The sequence below is a fragment of the Schistocerca americana genome, chromosome 5, assembly GCF_021461395.2.
Source record: "Schistocerca americana isolate TAMUIC-IGC-003095 chromosome 5, iqSchAmer2.1, whole genome shotgun sequence".
Taxonomy (NCBI): Eukaryota; Metazoa; Arthropoda; class Insecta; order Orthoptera; family Acrididae; genus Schistocerca; species Schistocerca americana.
Window position 1 is genome coordinate 242,271,255 of NC_060123.1, and position 24,249 is coordinate 242,295,503.

Consider the following 24,249-nt stretch of genomic DNA (forward strand, 5'->3'; position numbering starts at 1 on the left):
TTTTGCAGTTTCTTCAGTTTTAATCTAGAGGTCATAACCAATAGATTGTGGTCAAGAGTCCACATCTGCCCCTGGAAATGTCTTACAATTTAAAACCTGGTTTCTAAATCTCTGTCTTACCATTATATAATCTATCTGATACCTTTTAGTATCTCCAGGGTTCTTCCATGTATACAACCTTCTTTCATGATTCTTAAACCAAGTGTTAGCTATGATTAAGTTGTGCTCTGTGCAAAATTCTACCAGGCGGCGTCCTCTTTCATTTCTTAGCCCCAATCCATATTCACCTACTATGTTTCCTTCTCTCCCTTTTCCTACACTCGAATTCCAGTCACCCAAGACTATTAAATTTTCGTCACCCTTCACTATCTGAATAATTTCTTTTATTTCATCATACATTTCTTCAATTTCTTCGTCACCTGCAGAGCTAGTTGGCATATAAACTTGTACTACTGTAGTAGGTGTGGGCTTCGTATCTATCTTGGCCACAATAATGCGTTCACTATGCTGTTTGTAGTGGCTTACCCGCATTCCTATTTTCCTATTCATTATTAAACCTACTCCTGCATTACCCCTATTTGATTTTGTGTTTATAACCCTGTAGTCACCTGACCAGAAGTCTTGTTCCTCCTGCTACCGAACTTCACTAATTCACACTATATCTAATTTTAACCTATCCATTTCCCTTTTTAAATTTTCTAACCTACCTGCCCGATTAAGGGATCTGACATTCCACGCTCTGATCCGTAGAATGCCAGTTTTCTTTCTCCTGATAACGACATCCTCTTGAGTAGTCCCCACCCGGAGATCCGAATGGGGGACTATTTTACCTCCGGAATATTTTACCCAAGAGGACGCCATCATCATTTAATCGTACAGTAAAGCTGCATGCCCTCGGGAAAAATTACGGCCGTAGTTTCCCCTTGCTTTCAGCTGTTTGCAGTACCAGCACAGCGAGGCCGTTTTGGTTATTGTTACAAGGTCATATGTTGCTCATGAAAGAGTTGCAAACTCCATTGGGGGGGTGGCACAAGATGTGTCTGGGCCTGTGTGGAGACATCTCAGAATCAGTACAGCAGCCATATGGTCAAGAGATCCACCCCACCCCCAAGTTTTTCTATCCACACTTCCTCACCAGGCCATAAACCATGGAGCATATTTTGTGCAAATTAAGCTTGCCTAAGCACTCTAATTTCAGTCATTCTTTGACCCCTTAACCCACATCTTAACATGTTTTTTTTTTTCATTTTCTAGATTAAGTGAGTCTCCATCCAGTTTAGTACGACACTCATAGAATTGCTGCCCACATACGAGATATATGATGCTCATGAAAAGGTGATGGTGTGGTGGTGGTGGTGGTGGTGGTGGTGGTGGTGGTGGTGTATTTATCGCAGTGGATAGGTGACTCATATCCACTGAAATAGAAGTTGAATCTTCATGCAGTATCATTTGGGAAAGGCTTAGTGTCAGTGGTAGGCATAAACTTATTCTGTTTCTGTTGACCACCAGCCACATCCGCAGATGTGACAGAAAACTTTCGATAAACCCTCAGCTCACTAATACATACATTCCCCAACCATACTGTCAGAACTTGAGAAGTCTTCAGTCATCTCATAATCAATTGGAATAGTTACAGTTCTGTAAATAGTGGCCTTGACAAGTCTCCTGTGAAATTATGGTAGATGTTTTTGTGAAAACAACTTAGAACAGATAGTTCAAAAGCCCACTTGTGGTGGAAAAGTACTAGATTATGTGGCAACAAATAGATGTGTAGCAACAATGATTACCAAAACACAAAGGGTAAATACAACAAGTAAAAAGATTTGCACGTGCAATTAATTTGATAAAGGAGCAGTAATTTCAGACCTGAAGGAGGAATTCAGAATATTTAGCACTAGGCATAAGCATGTTGAGGAAATGTGGCCCAAGTTTAGAAAAACTGCTGATGAAGCCATGGATAGATATGTAGCTACTAGCACAATTCGTGATGGGAAGGACCATCCATGATATATAATCTCTATGAAGAAACTTACACAGAAATAGCAACTACTGCGCACTAGATGTAGAACAGAACATAGAGCTGTAGATAGAGGGATGCTAAATGAAACACATTTGACCTTCAAAAGTGAAATGTGTGACACCTTAAATGACTACAGTAGCAGACTCTTATCAAAGGACCTCTCACAGAAATTCTGGTCATATATAAAGGTTATAGGTTGTCCCAAAGTTAGTGTCCAGACACAGGAACTAAGATTGAGAGTATCAGTGACAAAGCAGAAATACTGAACTCCATTTTCAAACATTCTTACAAAGGAAGATCCAGAACTACTGTCTCAGTTTAATTCTCATACCACAGCAAAGATGAATGGTACAAATTTTTGTGTTGTACTTATTGAGAAACAGCTAAAATAGCTAAAATTAACAAGGCCCCAGGGGCCAGTGGCGTCGTTGCAGCCAAGTTAAACCAATCTCCAAACTGTAATATACCATGTATTCTTTGAACAAAAAACTATTCTCACATGTTAGAAGAAAGCTTCTTAGATCACATCTGTAGACTAGAACGCCACACCCCTCTACAAGAGAGGTATCAAAAACAATCTACAAAATTGTTGTCTAAGATCATTGATATCCATCTGTCTAGAATCTTAAAATGTATTCTGCCCCCAGAGATATTCAAATACCTTGAACAGGATGATCTCCTTAATGTCAACCAGCATGGAGCCTGAAAACATCGGTCATGGACAACTCAGCATGCACTTTTCTCACACAACATTGCAAAAGTCATGGATGAAGGCATTATAGTGAATGCAGTATTTCACGACATTGAAAAAGCATTTGACCCAGTATCACAGCAATGATTATTTACAAAACTCAGAGTGTGGTATCTGCCATCACTCGGCCACCGGCCGACAGCAGCAGACATCAACATGTGCAAAGCATGGCCAGCCACGCAGCTGCAGAGATAACACATGTGGATCGGGCATATAGATTTGCTGACCGGCCGTGTTGTCCATTTTGAGACGACCACTAGAGGCCAAGTGTCGCGAGATGGAAGAGAGTCTCCAGGCGGCCCCTGGTGCTACCACACACACCGTATTCCCGGACTACCGGGATGGTATACAGGTCACTGCAACAGCATCGTACAGCTAGTCCTACACCTGCCTTTGCTCATATTTGTGACTAGTGACCACACATACTAGGCACCCTGTGGAACTTAGGGTACTATCTCAATGATCTCGGATGTGGACTGGAGTGCCCTGGACTTGTGTACTTGCTATAGAGTGAGAAGTGATATTGTGAACCAGTATCATTGTGAATAAATCATTTAAGTATTTTGGATGTTATTGTGTTATGCTGATATAACAGAGATCAAATGCAGTCTGTCTACAAAGGAGATGTAGCAAAATATTCGTGCAACTCACCCTAGATTGTTGCTTAATTGTATGGGATCTGTACCAAATACAGCTGACATGGAATATTGAACGCATACAAAGAAGGGCAGCACAAAATGGTGACAAGTTTGTGTGGCTTACCAGTGAGTGTTGTGGAAGCACTGAAGAACTTGAAGTAGCAAACACTAGATGATAGTAAACTAACATTAGAAAGCCAAAAAGCCAGTATTAAGTGAGTAATCTAGGAATGTACTATTGTCACTACTTATTGTTCCCATAGGGACCAGGTAGAAAAGATTAGACTATTTACTGTGCATAAAAGGCATTTAGCTTTCCTGCACGCTTTATGTAAACTGCATGGAAAGAAATCTTAATAAGTGGTACTCTGGGCTGCATCCCACCAGGTATACAATTCCACCTTATTAACCTCCTATGTGTGATACAAGCAAGTGGCCAAAACCAAACGTGCTAGGCAATCCATGTGGGAAGGGTGAAGGACTGTCATTAAATCCCCACTTTGCTGCAATCCCTTGATCTCACAATTGCACTCTTGATGTGTTTGCAGTCACTGTTAATGCATTTATCATATTTGGGACCAGGGAATCCCATGCAACAGCTACCCTGCATCATGTAGATGTTGCTGCTATGTTGGAGTTGCATTCATGGGGAGAGTTCATCCATCCTCCCAGTTGGAGTAGGTGGCACCTAGGTGGATAACATCCCATGAAGAGACCCTGGCTGAGTATGCCTCTGGGATTTAAGGCAATGTAGGACTTAGTGGAATTTATTGTGGAGGGAATTAGAGTTCTTAAATGAGAATGGACAAGTCACCAACCTGTTCACCAGAGATCCAGAATCATCTTAGATGTAATTCGCTTTGGAAACAAATAGACTCTAAGTACATATTTTATCACATTTCAAATTAATGATTCTGTGTAGTAGTAGGTGTACTAGATAATCTGATTGGTGTAAGTAGGAAATTCTATTGGTTGCTCTGTCATGTTCCCACAATGTGTGCATGAGATATGCCTTTCAAATGAAAGTACAGTTTTTAACATAGGATTACACACAGTCTTTGATTATGTTAAATTGTGTTGGACATAACTGAGCCAAAAACTCCATCATTTGCTCCGAATGAGTACATTTCATGTTCAAAACAGATATACCTAGCAGAGAAGGAAGTTCAGATTGTAAAAAATCCCGTTCTGCAAAGACAAGAGCAGCAGAATGAAGTGACTTTAGGACACATGGGAATTGAAGGGATCAAGGCTTCAGCTGTAGCAACTGAGACAGTTTATGTGGGACAATTGAGGCACAATGTGCCGTGTTCCTGCCATGATCTCACCTTCCTTTGAAGCAGGGTAGAGGAAGTCTCAGATTGAGTTAAGGGGGAACAAGTTGCAGTCAGTACAATTTATCGCTCAGTTGGAACATATCTCATTGTAATTGCTCATATGTAGTGAAGTAATCCTAGTTTGTCTTGTATGATTCTTTTTCTGGTGAGAGATCCATCTTCACTGAATTTTTTTGAATATGCAACATTTTGCCTGAACTTTTTTCTCTCATGAAGGGAGGGAGACAGTTGATAATCAGTGATCCCCCTCTATTTGCCCTCATCTGATGATGAGCCAAATGTACTTTGCTATAGAGAAGGAGTAATTGTACAGTTTTATGTTGATTGTACTAGTTTTTTGCCCACATATAAGTTTGTCACACATACTGAACACACATCCTCCCCCCCCCCCCCCCCTCTTTGTCCACTTCTTCCACCCTCTGTCTATTCACCTTTTTCTACCACGTATGCCTGTCTACCTCTTCCTCCTCTCCGTTCTCTTTCCCTCTTCATCTCCTGTGCCCCCTCTCTTTGTCCATTTCCACTACTTCCTCTCTCTGACCATAGCTTCCTCCCCCCTCCCTCTGATCATATATTCCTTCCCCTCTCTGACCATAGCTTCCTCCCCCCTCCCTCTGATCATATCCTCCTTCCCCTCTCTCACTCCATCTCTGCCACCCCTCCATCACCTGCCTACTACTCCTCTACACCTTCCACCAGCTCTCCCTCCTACCTTTTCTCTGCCCATTTCTTCACGCCCCCCCCCCCCCCACTCTGTCCATCTCACCCTCTATCCATCCCCTCCTCTATCTATACCAACCAGTCCCAAGCCGTGTTTGTCGGCATGCGTAGTCCCTGCAACATAGTTCAATAAAGTAGGATGATACTACTTTCTCAATACACCTGTCATGTAGAGCAGCGGCTTGAAAATAAGCTATTTGCCACTGATGTACTGGCCACCGTGTGAAGCAAGTTGATAAAGTAGGCTGATACTACTCCAACACAACACACCTGTCGTGCAGGCAGCTTCCATGTCAAGGAATGGAAAATTGTTTCGCCCTTGACATGTAGGCTACCTTGAAAAGCAGGTTGATTTTCCAGGCTGATATTGTTCCCACACAACAAGCCACTCATTCAGGGCGGCCTATAAGCCAGGGGCTGGGAAAAAAACAACATTTTTTCCTGTATCTCCATTCCTATCGTAGTTGGGAAGTTATTAACCTTGCAGTGCTGATACTAGTGAGGCCTGTTGTTACTGTGCCATATTTGATTGAAATTGATCCAGGGATTTTGGAGGATATCCCGGATATACACACACAAACAATTTGCTCTGTATATTTAACAAATTAACAAACAAGCTTAAACTGAGTGCTGAACTAGGTACATGCTTTAAGACTCCATATTATATGAAACCACCTACCTGAGTTGTAAGTGACGAGCCAGCCAGATTTTCTTGACCTAATGCTTTAATGCATGAAAACAAAGACTGCATTAATAATTATAATTTAGTTATGTATCTTAGTGAACATGAGAGAGATTTTAACTGATGTTTTATTCTATCATGTTTTCCAGTTCTATAGAAATTCCACCACATTTGTCTTAGAATGTTTAGCTAGGAGTTCTAGTGACTGCACAATTAAGCACCGTCAACATGAACGTTTGATATTTTATGGTGTAACCAACATAGGAAATATATTCCAATACTTGTCCTCTGGCTGTGCTATCAAAATATTATGCAAACGGTAGACCCTCTTTTAGTGTCCATACCCAAGTCAAGAAATAAATTAATGAAGCAATATTATTGATGGGGTGATGTAAGATAATACCTATCACTGTAAAATTAAAATATTGGTCAGCATGGTAGAAACTAACTTTCGTATTGATAGGAATGAAAAAATGCAATTTGTGTGTTTCATTTAATTTGTCTTGTTGACATTTTCCTCCCAGTTTTGCCCATTTAATGCTGTGTAACAAAGTGCACACGTAGGTGCTGATTTTATATTTCATTTGCTCAACCTGTAAGTTTAACTTAATAGTATTGACAACATTTTTGACTTTCCATTGTACAATTAGTTGTTCAGTGTACTTAAATTTCTCTGATCAGTTGTGCACATAATAATATATTGCATATAAAAACAAAGATGAGGTGACTTACTGAACGAAAGCACTGGCAGGTCGATAGACACACAAACAAACGTTTGTTTGTTTGTCTATCGACCTGCCAGCGCTTTCGTTCGGTAAGTCACCTCATCTTTGTTTTTATATATAATTTTTCCCACGTGGAATGTTTCCTTCTATTATAATAATATATTGCTTTTGAAATGATAAACTAATAGAGCGCCAGACACTCATAAAATTGTAATTAATTCTAGTTGCCTGAGACTGACAGTGTCTATCAATTGATTACTCAACTTTGTAAATATGAACTGAGAGAGAAGGGGTCTTCTTATGTTCTGAAGAAAGCACGCTCTAATGCATTTGGGATTCTACTTAAGAAGACACCTGCTGCCTTTGGTGAGTGATTTTCAAAAGTTGTCTGGATGTGTCTTTTGTTCCACTATAAAATGGGTGTTGAAAATAAGATTATAGACTTAAATTTTATTAATGATGTTACAAGGGAATAAAGATGGTATTTGTTTTCTGAATTATCTGTAACTCTTGTTCTTTTTATTCTTTTTATTGTGAAACTACTAGAAATTTTTTAAAAATCCTTTGAAACTCTTGTTACACACTCGCCAGACTGAATTTTGTGCATTTTTTTGTCTGTGAGGTTGTAGTTTAAAAAAAGTTAATGCTGATTGAATTTCACTTATACCACAATGCTTTACTATCTTTATTAAGTTGCTTTTAAAAAAAATAAAACCTGTGTAATAGAGATAAAACTGAATTAACTTTCTCAGTGCAATTTAGTGAAGCACATTGCATCTCCAGTCAGATGTGGGACAATGTGGCTTGTTGACACTGTTCAGTCTGTCAGCGTAGTTTCCAGTTAAGAACATGAGTGTATTGTCACTTTAAGAAAAGAAGGATCGTCACCATGGGAAGTTGCTTGCTGAATTAGCGTGCAGTGGAGCAACATTGTTTGAACATTCAACCACTATCATGTGACATAAAAACTGAAGATCTAACAATGGAAAGTCTCAGATGTAATAACAACATATTATGAATAGGATAGATTGCTACTCTCCATATAAATGAGACATTGAGTCACAGACAGGCATAATGGAAAGACTGTTGTACATTTTAGCTTTTGATCAAAAGACCTTTCCATGAAGTAGAAAATACACATACAAACATACACGCATTACGCAAGCACAACTCGCACACATATGACCACTGTATGTGGCCAAACTTGTGTGTGTGTTTTCTACTTCAGAAGAAGGCTGTTTGGCCAAAAGCTAAAGCGGAAGATCTGCCTGTTAGTAGTCACCTGTGGACATGACCATTCCCTACAAATAAGTACCCCAAAAGGAATACAATAGAAGGGTGTGCTGCCTTTTTGGAACTGACTGGGAGTGGGCAGCTACGCCGAATCAGACAGTATGCAAATATGTCCAAATGATCAATTTGCACCTAGGTGTCTATTATGAACAATAGTGTAAACCTCTAGCACCAAGGTGAGTGAAGAAGGTATGTAAGGGAACACCTGGAATGGAACCTTGATGAGTGCAAGCTGTGTTTGTTGCCCGATCATAATCACGGATGAATATGGAGGTTAAGAGGTACCGGGGTATGTCTCAGACAAGCCCCTCCCCCCAGGTTCAGCAGGCTCGCAGATCAGTTGCATTTTGAACAGATATCATGTATAATGTTGGATGGCTCTAGTCATTATTGAGAGTAATTTGAGGTCTGTGCAGAATTGGGATAGTATCCTCCTACCACACAATCAGTGTTTAGGCAATAGGTTCACCTTTCCAGAAGGAAATACACAAGCACAACATGTGCACCTTGTGAAAACCTTCCTTGTGGAGGCAGGAATCAACTGGATGGAATGGTCTGTGATATCGGCTGTTATGAATCTGAGTGAGCATGCTTGGGGCATTTGAAACTTGCAGAGCATTGTCACAGGAACCCTTCTTACAGACTGCATGGTCTCAGGAGGGCCATTGTAGAAGAGGGATGAGGCTTGGCCAGCAACGTCCCAATCACCTTGTGGGCGGCATGCCAAGGAGGATCAAACAATATTTCAATGTACTGGGTAGAGCAACATGAAACTGAGTTAAATAAATGTGGCATTTTTCGCTTAGGCTGCATTTGTTTAAATTTATTCTTCAATAATTTTATTCAACTTGCAATTGTTGGCTAATCAAATTGAAAGCAACAATTCCATTCCTAGTTTCCACACTGACAGATAGGATTATTTACGTTGTCTACATACTAAGTGAAATTTTTAAATTTCAGAATTACCCATTTTGCTGCACCATATCTTTTTAATAATTTTATACTTATTCCATTCTTTGTTTATGTATATGTGAAAAGAACTCTCAGATTTTGTGGCTATCCCTTACTTTTATTCTTTATCATTGTTATATCTTTGGAGATTTCTTGCCTTATGCACACCAGCTATCTGTCAGACAATCAAGATTACAAAGATTTGTCAACCAAAATGAATGGAAGCATCTAATGCGAATACACTACCATTTTTACAAGTACAGCATCTTTTTGCAGGTGACCATCTTTCCACTAATTCAAATTCCATTGTCTTTGCATTTCGTGGTGGTAATGTACACTTGATAATGACTTAAAAATTCAAAACTAGTTGTGGAATGAAAAAAGAAATCAAAATAAATACAGCCTAAGTGAAAAATGCTCTGTTCATTTAATAAATTTATGGCTGTGATACCCACTATGATGAATGTTAGTATGATGAATATTACTCAGCAGAAAATTTTAATTTCGTAGATGTGCAAAGATCTGCACTTTCAAATAAACTGCCTTAACTATTTCATATTGCTCCACTTTTATTTCCAAGGTAAAGTTTTTTTTTTTTATTTCTGTTTCATAAGACTAACTCTTTCATTCTCTGTGATCCTCAAATATGTGTCCATGCATGTTCATAAATATGCAGGTGATGCAAAACATATTGCTAAGCAGTGTAGGTAACATTGCAACTCAAAATCATTTTTGAGTTATTTATTACATTTTTGTACATGTAACACAATATAGCTATATAATAGAGGGAAACATTCCACGTGGGAAAAATATATCTAAAAACAAAGATGATGTGACTTACCAAACGAAAGTGCTGGCAGGTCGATAGACACACAAACAAACACAAACATACACACAAAATTCAAGCTTTCGCAACCAACGGTTGCTTCATCAGGAAAGAGGGAAGGAGAGGGAACCACGAAAGGATGTGGGTTTTAAGGGAGAGGGTAAGGAGTCATTCCAATCCCGGGAGCAGAAAGACTTACCTTAGGGGGAAAAAAGAACAGGTATACACACTGTGTGTGCGAGTTTGTGTGTCTATCGACCTGCCAGCACTTTCGTTTGGTAAGTCACATCATATTTGTTTTTAGATATAACACAATATAGCTTTAGAAGAATGTGCTAGTTGTCAGTGGAAATTAAATACAAGGTGTATCAAAAAGAATCATCCAATTAAAAAAAAATCATAACTATTACATTATTTGAGAAACGTGCGTGAACAACATACTGTTGGAAAGAGCAAACTCATGAGTTTTACATGGTTCCCACTAGGTAGCAGCAGTGTGCACTGGAAGTGCGGGAATTTTTAAATCAAAGGATTACTGAATGATGGATCTGTTGCACTGGACTGTATGATTCAGCCTCGCATTACTGGCCTCCAAGATCACCAGATCCGACTGTATGTGATTATTTCTTGTGAGGGTTTATAAAAATTTTTATGTGCCTCCATAACCAGCAACAACAATGAATGAACTGAGACAGTGCATAACAGCAGGTATGGAAGCTGTAACTCAAGACATGCTTGCTGCAGTGTGGGAACAACTAGAATACAGCATTGACATACGCTGTGCATCTGAAGGGGGCGTATTGAACACTATGAAAATGTATTTTTAAAAAAATTCCCTTTCATCAAAGAAGAAAATTCATCATATGTGTTTATTAGTTACAGAAACATAGATGTGCCAAATTGGATGATTCTTTTTGGTACACCCTGTATATGAGATGGCAGATGAAAACAATATTACATTTGTTTGCGTGGCCATCTTCCGCAGCAGGTGCTAACATCTGTCATCTTAACTTTTTTTAATTCATCACTGCAGTTCATTCATTCAGGGCAGTGATGAATGAAAAACAGTTAAGAAAGTCAATTGTAAATACTGTAGCACAGGAAATAACGCAAAATGCCTAAAACTGTGAAGAGCAGATGTGAAATAAAGCCTGTCGACACCAACCACTGCTAGCAAGAAGGGAAGGAGCAGGTTATGTAAAGAAACACCAATACCACAGAAGATGCTTTGTAAATAAAAGCGAAACGCATCTGGTATAGTTCTTTTTAATTAGATTGCAGTCAGCTCAAGACAGATAACCTGTAATAAAATATGAAAACAATTTTCTCTGCAAGAGTATGATGGATAGTGCCTGCTGCTTACAGAAAACAAGTGATTGTGTTCTGATTTTTTTGTGACAAGAACTAAGTTGTCATTTCTCAAGCAACATGAGCAAAGGTAGATGAGGTGGATGTCAAAAGACACCCACAGACATCTAGGGGCTCTTAGCTGTACTGCTTGCTGAGCTAACCAAAAGACAGACTGACACAATTAATGACTGACAACTGATATATTTGATATGTTGACAGATGTGAAAATTATCGAACTATCAGTTTAATAAGTCACAGCTGCAAAATACTAACGCGAATTCTTTACAGACGAATGGAAAAACTAGTAGAAGCCGACATCGGGGAAGATCAGTTTGGATTCCCTAGAAATATTGGAACACGTGAGGCAATACTGACCTTACGACTTGTCTTAGAAGAAAGATTAAGGAAAGGCAAACCTACGTTTCTAGCATTTGTAGACTTGGAGAAAGCTTTTGACAATGTAGACTGGAATACTCTCTTCCAAATTCTAAAAGTGGCAGGGGTAAAATACAGGGAGCAAAAGGCTATTTACAATTTGTACAGAAACCAGATGGCGGTTATAAGAGTCGAGGGACATGAAAGGGAAGCAGTGGTTGGGAGGGGAGTCAGACAGGGTTGTAGCCTATCCCCGATGTTATTCAATCTGTATATTGAGCAAGCAGTAAAGGAAACAAAAGAAAAATTCAGAGTAGGTATTAAAATCCATGGAAAAGAAATAAAACTTTGAGGTTCGCCGATGACATTGTAATTCTGTCAGAGTCAGCAAAGGACTTGGAAGAGCAGTTGAACGGAATGGACAGTGTCTTGAAAGGAGGATATATGATGAACATCAACAAAAGCAAAACGAGGATAATGGAATGTAGTCGAATTAAGTGTGGTGATGCTGAGGGAATTAGATTAGGAAATGAGACACTTGAAGTAGTAAAGGAGTTTTGCTATTTGGGGAGCAAAATAACTGATAATGGTCGAAGTAGAGAGGATATAAAATGTAGACTGGCAATGGCAAGGAAAGCGTTTCTGAAGAAGAGAAATTTGTTAACGTCGAGTATAAATTTAAGTGTCAGGAAGTCGTTTCTGAAAGTATTTGTATGGAGTGTAGCCATGTATGGAAGTGAAACATGGACGATAAATAGTTCGGACAGGAGGAGAATAGAAGCTTTCGAAATGTGGTGCTACAGAAGAATGCTGAAGATTAGATGGGTAGATCACATAACTAATGAGGAGGTATTGAATAGAATTGGGGAGAGGAGGAGTTTGTGGCACAACTTGACGAGAAGAAGGGACAGGTTAGTAGGACACGTTCTGAGGCATCAAGGGATCACAAATTTAGCTTTGGAGGGCAGCGTGGAGGGTAAAAATCGTAGAGGGAGACCAAGAGATGAATACACTAAGCAGATTCAGAAGGATGTAGGTTGCAGTAGGTACTGGGAGATGAAGAAGCTTGCACAGGATAGAGTAGCATGGAGAGCTGCATCAAACCAGTCTCAGGACTGAAGACCACAACAACAACAACAACAACTGATATACTATCAAAACAACTTAGAAAGCAGGGACCAACATCAAGAAATACTACGAGGAATGAAAATGAGATGAAGGAGAAGAAAATATGACCTGCTTTGTTCATGCAGACAATTGACTTCAGGTGGGCACTCATCCAAAGGTCATCAGTTGGAATAGCAGGTAACTGAAGGCACCCTGTGTTTTCATGTATATAAAGTGCAGAGGGAAGAACTGGGTAGAGCAGTATGTGACCTCTAGCTCATAGCTGAATGTAAAGTCCTTTGACCGCACTGCTCTACTCGAGATACAGGCTGATATCCTAAATGATGGCAAGGCTCTCTCAAGATGGCAGTTGAGTATGAGGTTGCAGTTCTGGAAAAGATGCTACAGAGGGAGAAGACACAATCAAGATACTCGCACTGGGGTTACCATGGGTGACAAGGATGTGATATTGGAAGTATTAGTGTATGCCCACCTTGAGACTGAATAGCGCCTCGTGGTGTTGCAGTCATAGCATGTAGTAAGGAAAGTATATAAGCCCCATTCCAGTGATGACATAGACCGCAAGTGAGGAAAATCCACTGACATAAGCGATGTGACAAATCGCATATTGTTATCGTGTGGCGACTGGGAGTAAGCATCGTAAAAATAGTGAACCTGGTTGGCTGTTCGGTTGTTACTGTTGTGAGGATCCATAGAAAAGAGTTGGAGGACAATGAAACCATGAGGAGGTAATAGTGTATTATACATCCATGCCTCATCTCAGAATGTGGAGATTGGAGCCTTCCAACTTTGTAAAGCATGATCTTTGGAAGATCTGATGACAGATTAAAATGCTGGTGTACACAAAAATGTTTTGGAGCTCAGTGCACATTGTCGAATGTGGGGATCCACAGCAGACAATTCCTACTTGTTTCCTTGTTGACTCAATGACACTGTCAATTACAATTGCAGAAGTTGCAGGATCATTGAAATTGGACTGTGGATCAATGGAAACATGTTGACTTACTAGATTATGTGCATTTCTTGTTAAGCTGGTTTCATGATCATGTCTGAATATGCTGTCATCCAGGCAAACAGTTGCTAAAGACATGAACTGCTTACAAATGCATGCTGGTGGAGCAGTACTGTGCTATTAACGACTTTACCTGAGCTCTCATAATACCTGTGGTATTAACTGAAGGCAACACTATGTAAACATTATTGTGGACCACCTTCATTGCTCCATGCTTGATGTATTCTTTGACAGAGATGACATCTTCAAAGAGGATAACTTTCCATGTACACAGTAATGACCTCATTTAGGTGTCTTGGCCACTGTTGCCTGGTTTGAACCTGACTGAACACATCAAAGACACTGTTGGACACCAGCTCTGAATGCACAAACCACTGGCTCTTAAGTTATGGGTATTATGTGACGTCTGTGTTGACATGAGGTGCAACATACTTCTAGAAACCTATCAAGGACTTTTCATATCCATGCCACACAGAATAACTGCTGTTTTGCATTCCATGCCACACATAATCACTGCTGTTTTGAATTCAAGAGGTAGACCAACATGCTATTAAGCAGATTGTTGTAATGTTTTGGCTCATCTGTGTATGATAGCCTGTAAGAAATCTGCATGTGGGAAATGTATGAAAGTAACCTCGAAGCAATGAATTATATGTGTTTATGTCTCTAGATTATAAGAAAATGCAATTGTGTTTTCTGTTATGTTGGTATACTAAATAAATATAATCATAAATAAAAATGCTTCCAAAAAGTAAAATAATTTACAACTTAAGTTTGAATGTTTTTGTAATAAAAAACATTCATCTTTTGCAACTAACAAAGTTTTGAAATAGAAAATCAGATAGCTCTAATAATGCAGTCAGTTTTATTTATGTATGGATATGGATTCATGGCCTTGCTGTGCTGGTACTGCGAACGGCTGAAAGCAAGGGGAAACTACAGCCGTAATTTTTCCCGAGGGCATGCAGCTTTACTGTATGATTAAATGATGATGGCGTCCTCTTGGGTAAAATATTCCGGAGGTAAAATAGTCCCCCATTCGGATCTCCGGGCGGGGACTACTCAAGAGGATGTCATTATCAGGAGAAAGAAAACTGGCGTTCTACTGATCGGAACGTGGAATGTCAGATCCCTTAATCGGGCAGGTAGGTTAGAAAGTTTAAAAAGAGAAATGGATAGGTTGAAGTTAGATATAGTGGGAATTAGTGAAGTTCGGTGGCAGGAGGAACAAGACTTCTGGTCAGGTGACTACAGGGTTATAAACACAAAATCAAATAGGGGTAATGCAGGAGTAGGTTTAATAATGAATAGGAGAATGGGAATGCGGGTAAGCTACTACAAACAGGATAGTGAACGCATTATTGTGGCCAAGATAGATACGAAGCCCACACCTACTACAGTAGTACAAGTTTATATGCCAACTAGCTCTGCAGATGACGAAGAAATTGAAGAAATGTATGATGAAATAAAAGAAATTATTCAGATAGTGAAGGAAGATGAAAATTTAATAGTCATGGGTGACTGGAATTCGAGTGTAGGAAAAGGGAGAGAAGGAAACATAGTAGGTGAATATGGATTGGGGCTAAGAAATGAAAGAGGACGCCGCCTGGTAGAATTTTGCACAGAGCACAACTTAATCATAGCTAACACTTGGTTTAAGAATCATGAAAGAAGGTTGTATACATGGAAGAACCCTGGAGATACTAAAAGGTATCAGATAGATTATATAATGGTAAGACAGAGATTTAAGAACCAGGTTTTAAATTGTAAGACATTTCCAGGGGCAGATGTGGACTCTGACCACAATCTATTGGTTATGACCTGTAGATTAAAACTGAAGAAACTGCAAAAAGGTGGGAATTTAAGGAGATGGGACCTGGATAAACTGAAAGAACCAGAGGTTGTACAGAGTTTCATGGAAAGCATAAGGGAACAATTGACAGGAATGGGGGAAAGAAATACAGTAGAAGAAGAATGGGTAGCTTTGAGGGATGAAGTAGTGAAGGCAGCAGAGGATCAAGTAGGTAAAAAGACGAGGGCTAGCAGAAATCCTTGGGTAACAGAAGAAATATTGAATTTAATTGATGAAAGGAGAAAATATAAAAATGCAGTAAATGAAGCAGGCAAAAAGGAATACAAACATCTCAAAAATGAGATCGACAGGAAGTGCAAAATGGCTAAGCAGGGATGGCTAGAGGACAAATGTAAGGATGTAGAGGCTTATCTCACTAGGGGTAAGATAGATACTGCCTACAGGAAAATTAAAGAGACCTTTGGAGAAAAGAGAACCACTTGTATGAATATCAAGAGCTCAGATGGAAACCCAGTTCTAAGCAAAGAAGGGAAAGCAGAAAGATGGAAGGAGTATACAGAGGGTCTATACAAGGGCAATGTACTTGAGGACAATATTATGGAAATGGAAGAGGATGTAGATGAAGATGAAATGGGAGATACGATACTGCGTGAAGAGTTTGACAGAGCACTGAAAGACCTGAGTCGAAACAAGGCCCCCGGAGTAGACAACATTCCATTGGAACTACTGACGGCCTTGGGAGAGCCAGTCCTGACAAAACTCTACCATCTGGTGAGCAAGATGTATGAAACAGGCGAAATACCCTCAGACTTCAAGAAGAATATAATAATTCCAATCCCAAAGAAAGCAGGTGTTGACAGATGTGAAAATTACCGAACTATCAGTTTAATAAGTCACAGCTGCAAAATATTAACACGAATTCTTTACAGATGAATGGAAAAACTAGTAGAAGCCAACCTCGGGGAAGATCAGTTTGGATTCCGTAGAAACACTGGAACACGTGAGGCAATACTGACCTTACGACTTATCTTAGAAGAAAGATTAAGGAAAGGCAAACCTACGTTTCTAGCATTTGTAGACTTAGAGAAAGCTTTTGACAATGTTGACTGGAATACTCTCTTTCAAATTCTAAAGGTGGCAGGGGTAAAATACAGGGAGCGAAAGGCCATTTACAATTTGTACAGAAACCAGATGGCAGTTATAAGAGTCGAGGGACATGAAAGGGAAGCAGTGGTTGGGAAGGGAGTGAGACAGGGTTGTAGCCTCTCCCCGATGTTGTTCAATCTGTATATTGAGCAAGCAGTAAAAGAAACAAAAGAAAAATTTGGAGTAGGTATTAAAATCCATGGAGAAGAAATAAAAACTTTGAGGTTCGCCGATGACATTGTAATTCTGTCAGAGACAGCAAAGGACTTGGAAGAGCAGTTGAATGGAATGGACAGTGTCTTGAAACGAGGATATAAGATGAACATCAACAAAAGCAAAACGAGGATAATGGAATGTAGTCGAATTAAGTCGGGTGATGCTGAGGGAATTAGATTAGGAAATGAGACACTTTGCTATTTGGGGAGCAAAATAACTGATGATGGTCGATGTAGAGAGGATATAAAATGTAGACTGGCAATGGCAAGGAAAGCGTTTCTGAAGAAGAGAAATTTGTTAACGTCGAGTATAGATTTAAGTGTCAGGAAGTCATTTCTGAAAGTATTTGTAAGGAGTGTAGCCATGTATGGAAGTGAAACATGGACGATAAATAGTTTAGACAAGAAGAGAATAGAAGCTTTCGAAATGTGGTGCTACAGAAGAATGTTGAAGATTAGATGGGTAGATCACATAAGTAATGAGGAAGTATTGAATAGGATTGGGGATCAGAGAAGTTTGTGGAACAACTTGACCACAAGACAGGATCGGTTGGTAGGACATGTTCTGAGGCATCAAGGGATCACCAATTTAGTATTGGAGGGCAGCGTGGAGGGTAAAAATCGTAGAGGGAGACCAAGAGATGAATACACTAAGCAGATTCAGAAGGATGTAGGTTGCAGTAGGTACTGGGAGATGAAGAAGCTTGCACAGCATAGAGTAGCATGGAGAGCTGCATCAAACCAGTCTCAGGACTGAAGACAACAACAACAACAACATGGATTCATGCAGTTGTTAAAGTATCCAGACTCTTTCCCACCTTCAACAGTGATTCCCCAGTCAGATCTATATGATATCAATGGAGGTTCATAAACCCTTGGATAACATAATTAATATATAACAGGAAAAGAGAACTGTTGGATAAGTACAGGTTTGCAACTTTTTTCATAGCATGAAAGGGTCTAAATGTGCAACTTTTTTCATATTATGAAAGGTTCTTTACTGAGAGAATTTATAAAACATTGAAAATCTTTCATGTGCTTTTGGAAATTAATCATTCTGAAAAAAAGAAAGAATGTTGAGAATTACCTTTTGGGTACCTGGGAAGCCTATCAAAAAACACCACACACATAGCAAGTCTTTAACATACGCTTACTAGACGTAACAGAAAATTTGACACATTCAGCTAAATATTAATAATAATAATAATAATAATAATAATACACTGCAGTATTTACAAGAAATTGTGCCAAGAGTTCACCCAATCCAGGGAAAGCTGGAAAATAATTCTTATGTACTTCATGCCAGCAAAACTTACTTTACTTCCATGTTATCCTATTCAGCCAAAAATTTTTATTTATGACATAATTAATATTTATGCAACTCTTGTCAATGTCATTGAGGATCTGTTTCTATAACATTTGGCAAGATTCACACAATAGGTCTTTGCCTTGTACAGTTCTTTCAGTGTGTTGTCTTGGGATTCTGTTTAAGGGCTTTTTTTTTTCAATTACTACACCATTATACTCTTTTGAATTTTATTGTATCAGTCGGGCACCATTCCAAATGAATTTGCTGTTGTACACCTTCGTTCATTGTGTAACCTTCCTGTGTTTCTGAAGGGAAGGCTGGATGAACTTTATTTCATTTGCCTGGAGACGGCTGCCAGGTGGTCTGTCATTGTCACTATTTCCAAATTTTATGTCAAAATTGGGACAATCTAAGAAACTTGCATTCTTCCTGATCTATAAAATGTTCATATAACTTACAGAAATGCAGCCTGGGAAGGTTTTCAACAGTCTGCAACATTTAGACAGGTGCACTCCCCATCATTTTCAAGGAATAGATGTCACGTGAGAGAGCCGTGTAAGGATATATAATACCTTGGTATGCAGGTAGTATGCAGAAAGACACCACATACACTGTCAACAACTAGCGCTACCACACAACCAAAGATGACCAGCATTAGGAAATATCATTAGTGAATATACATTATCAAAGAGTGAGCAAGTAACATTAACCCTGTCCCTCTGTTGTTGAGAGAGGGTGGAGGGGAGGGGGGGGGGGGCGGCTAGAGAGAGAGAGAGAGAGAGAGAGAGAGAGAGAAAGTGCAGGATTCCAAGCAGAATTTAAGCAGAAACCTCCATATCTATTTTTAAGTTCACTTGCAAATTAAACTCTTCTTTAATAACACTAAGCCAGTAGCTAGAAATATGTGCCAGAATCTCTGTGTTGATATATTTCATAGAGTAACTGGAATCATGACAATGTGTACTAGTGGATTTGTTCAGCCATTGTAAGCATGTGTGAAATTTATGTTCAATACACTGGTTTCCTGTTCCCGATGGACTGACCAGTGACATGCCACACCTGCAAGGAAGTATAATAAACACCTGCTTGATGCCACTCAAGATCATCCTTTACAGACCCTAAAAGGGCCTTAATTTTAGATGGGGTCAGAAAACACAATTACCACTGAGCTTCAGCAGAATATGACCCGTCCTTTTGGAAATGCTACCTGCATAAGCCAAAGAGGCTGTAGACTTAGGTGCCACCTCGTTCTTTACAACGCTTACCTGATTCACATATTTTTAGTAGTACAATATGCACCCGATCAGCCTTTCACTCTAACCCTTCTGGGTAAAGGTGACTTGCTGTAGAGGTGGACCAACCCAGCTGGCAAACTTTAAGGGTCTGAAATTATGTGGGCTAGATATGAAGTACCCTCCATGCTATACCAAATGGTGACAACCATCAGCCTGAAGGTACGAATTGGTGTCAGTTGGCTTCCTAAAAATGGCAGGTCCCAACATCATGCTCCCTCCTGAGCAACACATCAAGGAAGGGAAGGTAGCAATTCTTTTCCACCTTCATTGCGAAACAAATGTTAGGGTGGATTGAATTAAAATGTTCTGAAAAGCTGTTTAAATTCTCACTTCCATGGGACCAAACAACAAAAGTATCATCTATATATCTGAAACTGTTTGGTGAAGATGTGACAAGGAGGTGAAAAGAATACATTGAGGAATTGAATGACAGAGTATCTCTAGATAGAGGATGTAACAGGAAAAGAACAGGAAGCAGATGAAGATAACAAAGGAGATGACATTGTACAAGAGAACTCTTGAAGACCTATGGTAGAATAAAGAAATAAACTCTGATGCCGTTCTGGCAGAACTAATCAAGAATACTGGAGGCGGCAAGAAAATGGCATTGCTGAAACCCGATATCACATGCATAAACAATTCTCATGAAGATAATTTTGAGGAGAGTTGAAGAGCAGGTGAGTGAAAATCAGTTTGAATGCAGGAGGGTGCTAGGACCAAGAGAAGTGATTTTGGCACTGAGGCTTCTTATTGAGAAGCAGTAACAGAAAAATAAACCAACTTACATTACCTTTGTAGGCTTGGAAAAGGCTTTTGATTATGTTATATGGCAAGAAATGTTCAGAGTACTGAAGAAGACTGATCTGAAACACAAAGACATGCAGATTATTCTCAGCTTCTGTGAGAATGAAGTGACTGTAATCAGGGCTTTTCATAGGGAATGAGAAGCAAGCATTAGAAAAGGTGTGAGTCAAGGGTGTGCTCTCTCTCCTCTTATATTCAGTGCTTACATTCAAGAAGCTGTAGACCAAGTTTGTGAAACAACTGAGATGGGTATGAAAATCAGTGGGCAGTAAATAGACATGCTGCATTACATAGATGGTGTTGCTGTGGGTATTGAGGTGAAAGAAAATCTGGAGAAAGTTAGTATGGTATGAGAATAAACAGAAGAAAGGCTAAAGTGATGGTATGGAGAAGAGAAGAATGCAAATTGGAAGAGAGAAGTCAGAAGTTATAGATGGATTTACCTATCTGGGAAGCAGGAACACAAGGTATGCTAGAAGCTGAAAAGAATTGTGAACAGAATAGAGCAGGTCTGCATTTAATTTGAGAAAGAACTTACTCACCAACAAGAACACCATTGTGCAAGTAATGAAACGGATCATGAAAGCATTGTTTGGAGTGTGACCTTACATGGATGTAAAACATCACCAATAGGAAAATCTAAAGATAAGACGGCTAGAAGCCCTGGAGATTTGATGCTACTGGATGATGATGAAGGTAAGTGAAAGAGAGAATTACCAATGAAGAGTGTGATATCGATGCCCGTTCTAACATTGGCACTATGAGAGCGGAAGATCTCCGCCATCCACAGCGCCCTCTAGCCAACGCTGTGCAGCTCTATGAGTGCGGCTCCGCTTCCCAGTTCATCAAGAGCAGACAGCCGGGACACTTCACTCCAGCTTCACTTGGTATAGAGACTTTGCACTACTTACGACGGGTCTAAGGCTTTGCACCTACATGCTCATCTGTACAAAGTTAAGTATCCCTCTGCGTATATTCATGCACCAGTAAACCCCTTTTACTTACTTGCAGTACCAACATGTTTTACCTCACTTGCTCCTACTTGCTTCCTTCATTCGGCCAACCTTCAAGTTTTTCAGGAGCAGACCCTCGCGCCGCCTTCCAGGCGGGATACAAAAAAGAGTTACTGAGAAGAGTACAGGAAATCAGATATCCCTGGAGGCACATCTAAACAAGAAGAGAGAAACTCATAGGATGTATTTTAAGACAAAATAGCATCATTCGAACAACAACAGAATCAGCTATTCAAGGAAGGAATTGCTGAGGATGACTAAGGATGTCGTGCAGCAGATTGAGTTATGTGGGATGCACTATGTATGCGCAAATGAAGTGGAAGGCAGACAAAAGAAGAGGTCGAAGTCATTACCAAGTCAGCTGTCTTTATTCTATTTATCATATGCCCAAAATCATACAATGGGAAATCCAGGCTGGAATAATGACAATATTATGAAAAGGATAGAGTGTCACACACAAATGCAACTCACAAACACATGACCAATGTCTCTGGCTCTGGCAGCTGAGGCAAGACTGGCTTTGGCACTCAGGGACAGTGTGGTCATGTGTGTGTGAGTTGTGTGTCGATCGCATAATTCAGAAAAGGTCTTTTGGCCGAAAGCTTACTTGTTTAGCAGTCTTATTGTTGTGCCTGTCTGTGACATTTTTTGGAATTCTTTTTGCTAATGCTCTAGTTTGTCATGACCTTTTGCCTCTGATTCTCCCCATGTCATGATATCATCAGTGCAAACCAAAGCATTTTGTAGTATGGCCCTTTCTCTTTACTACTTTAATATCTTCATTCATTAAAATGAAGATGAGAAATGTTGACAAGCTATTACATTGTTGGACTTCACTTTAAATGTTAAAACAAATAGATCCTCTTTGTTAGATCTGCATCAGTGTTCTGATATAGTTATATTATTCGGAATATAAGGTCATGTGGTACATCTCTGTGCCTCAAACATTCCACTGTGTACATCTGTGGTAGATATGACTATAATTTGGTTGTTTCAGTGGCACTAACATTATTCCTGGCAGGAGACTCAATCTTTTCAAGTTAATTCCGCCATACAAATGATTGGAAAAAAGTCTAAGATGGTTCTGATGAGCTATCCTGTCCCCAAATACTGGTAGATGAATGTTATCAAGCCATTACATGCTATGTTAAAAAATGATATATGTCAAAAAAGATAGGTATATACACTCCACATTATTTGACTACTAATTGGGATTTATATACGAGGCATAGTTTTAGGCATCACCTCAAAAAATAATGTTACATGATTGATGTTTTTGTTTGTGGTACATGTCTGCAATCCTGGTACAAACTGAAATCCCCCCATCACAATTCCATTGCGTACTACAAGAGGATCCAAAACAAAATGGTACAGACCAGTGATAAAGTAGTCTATTTTTGAGTAATTTGCTTTCTGCATTTGTAGAGAATCACTGCTGTAAGAATCCATGCTGAGTTTATGGAAGTGCACAGCAACAATGCACTGTCACATGACATGTTAAGATAGTGCAAGTGCTTCCATTGCAGACAGAAAAATCTGAATGAACAAAGAATGAAGTGGCAGACTATCTCTCCACGTAAAACTGGGAATTCCAAGAGAAGTGGAGGCCCTGGTGCTCAAAGACTGATCAAAAATACTGAAGCAATAGCATAAAATTGAAAACTGGTCGTGGATCAGTTTCCAACATAAACGATATTTTGGCCATGGAAAAAATCACTGCCTGCTGGATTCCTCTACCATTCACACAAACTCAAAGAGCTCACTGAACTGAGGCAGTAATGGAAATATTGCAGCAGTGTCAGGCTGATCCATATGAGTTCTTTAGCTGCCTAATCTCCACAGATGGGTGCTGGGTGAATCACTAAGACCCAGAGACAAAAGAACATATCAAGCAATGTAAACGTGTGGATTCAGTACCACTGAAAAGGATGAAGACTCACCCATCGTCAGGCTGGGTGATGGTGATATTTTTTGATACTGCCATGGTGTGGTGTAACAGATTGTGGTTGTAAGGGGCAAACTGTAAGAGCAACATGCTACTGAAATCTGAAGACCTTACGAAAGGCTCTCCACAAAATGCCCCAGCCTGCTGATTCTGCACAGGACATGGTTACACATGCTGCTTCTATGGGCTGTCAAATTTTGCCTCCCTCCCCATCCCCTCTTGTTTTCTCCTAGCATGATATCCAGTTGCTTTTTTCTTGTTCTTAAAATGAAGAAATCATTGCATGGCAAGCATTTCCAGAATGAGCCTGAGGTAATTTTGAGGAGGAACATATCCCGAACATCCAAAATGTAGATGGTATGACGAAAGTTTCTGCCAAATCATCCATCATTGGGAAAAATGTGTTGTGATGAACAGTGAAAATGTAGGGGAAAACTAACAATGTTTCTTGGTCACAGCATGATGTCTTTTTTGATAATTAAAACTTTATTGTGACTACTCCTCATATATTGATCTCATAACAAATTCAGTTTGTTTTCAGTGCCAAAGGTTCTCATAAGCCTTGTTAAAATTCATGTTAATTTCCTTTGTGAATCCTTCTATCAGGCAATGTAATCCTCAAAAGGCAGCGACTGAGATAAATGTTCAGCAGAGCAAACTGGATACTGCTAAACCAACTATACCGTTTGGAAAATGAGACAGAAGCCAGGACCGAGTAGATTGTGTTATAAATGCAACCCACTATGCCATTAAATTTTTTATTGCATAGTCAATCTGCAGTTAGGTCAGGTGTGCAGCAGAGTTCTTCTTTAGATGCCGATCATCCGCAGAGAACCTCACAGACTTTAGGGTTTTATTTATGAGCCATCATATGTTAGCTTTAAATATGAACATTGGTAGG

General features: G+C 39.6%; 1 protein-coding gene across 1 annotated transcript in view; it reads left to right on the forward strand.

The window, feature by feature from the left end:
- Positions 1-24,249, forward strand: part of LOC124616790 (gamma-tubulin complex component 6) — a 254,299-nt gene that overhangs the window by 15,877 nt on the left and 214,173 nt on the right. Inside the window, exon 2 of the mRNA XM_047145205.1 lies at positions 7,098-7,239. Within this exon, the coding sequence (XP_047001161.1) occupies positions 7,098-7,239 (142 nt within the window). The remainder of the gene's footprint in view (positions 1-7,097; positions 7,240-24,249) is intronic.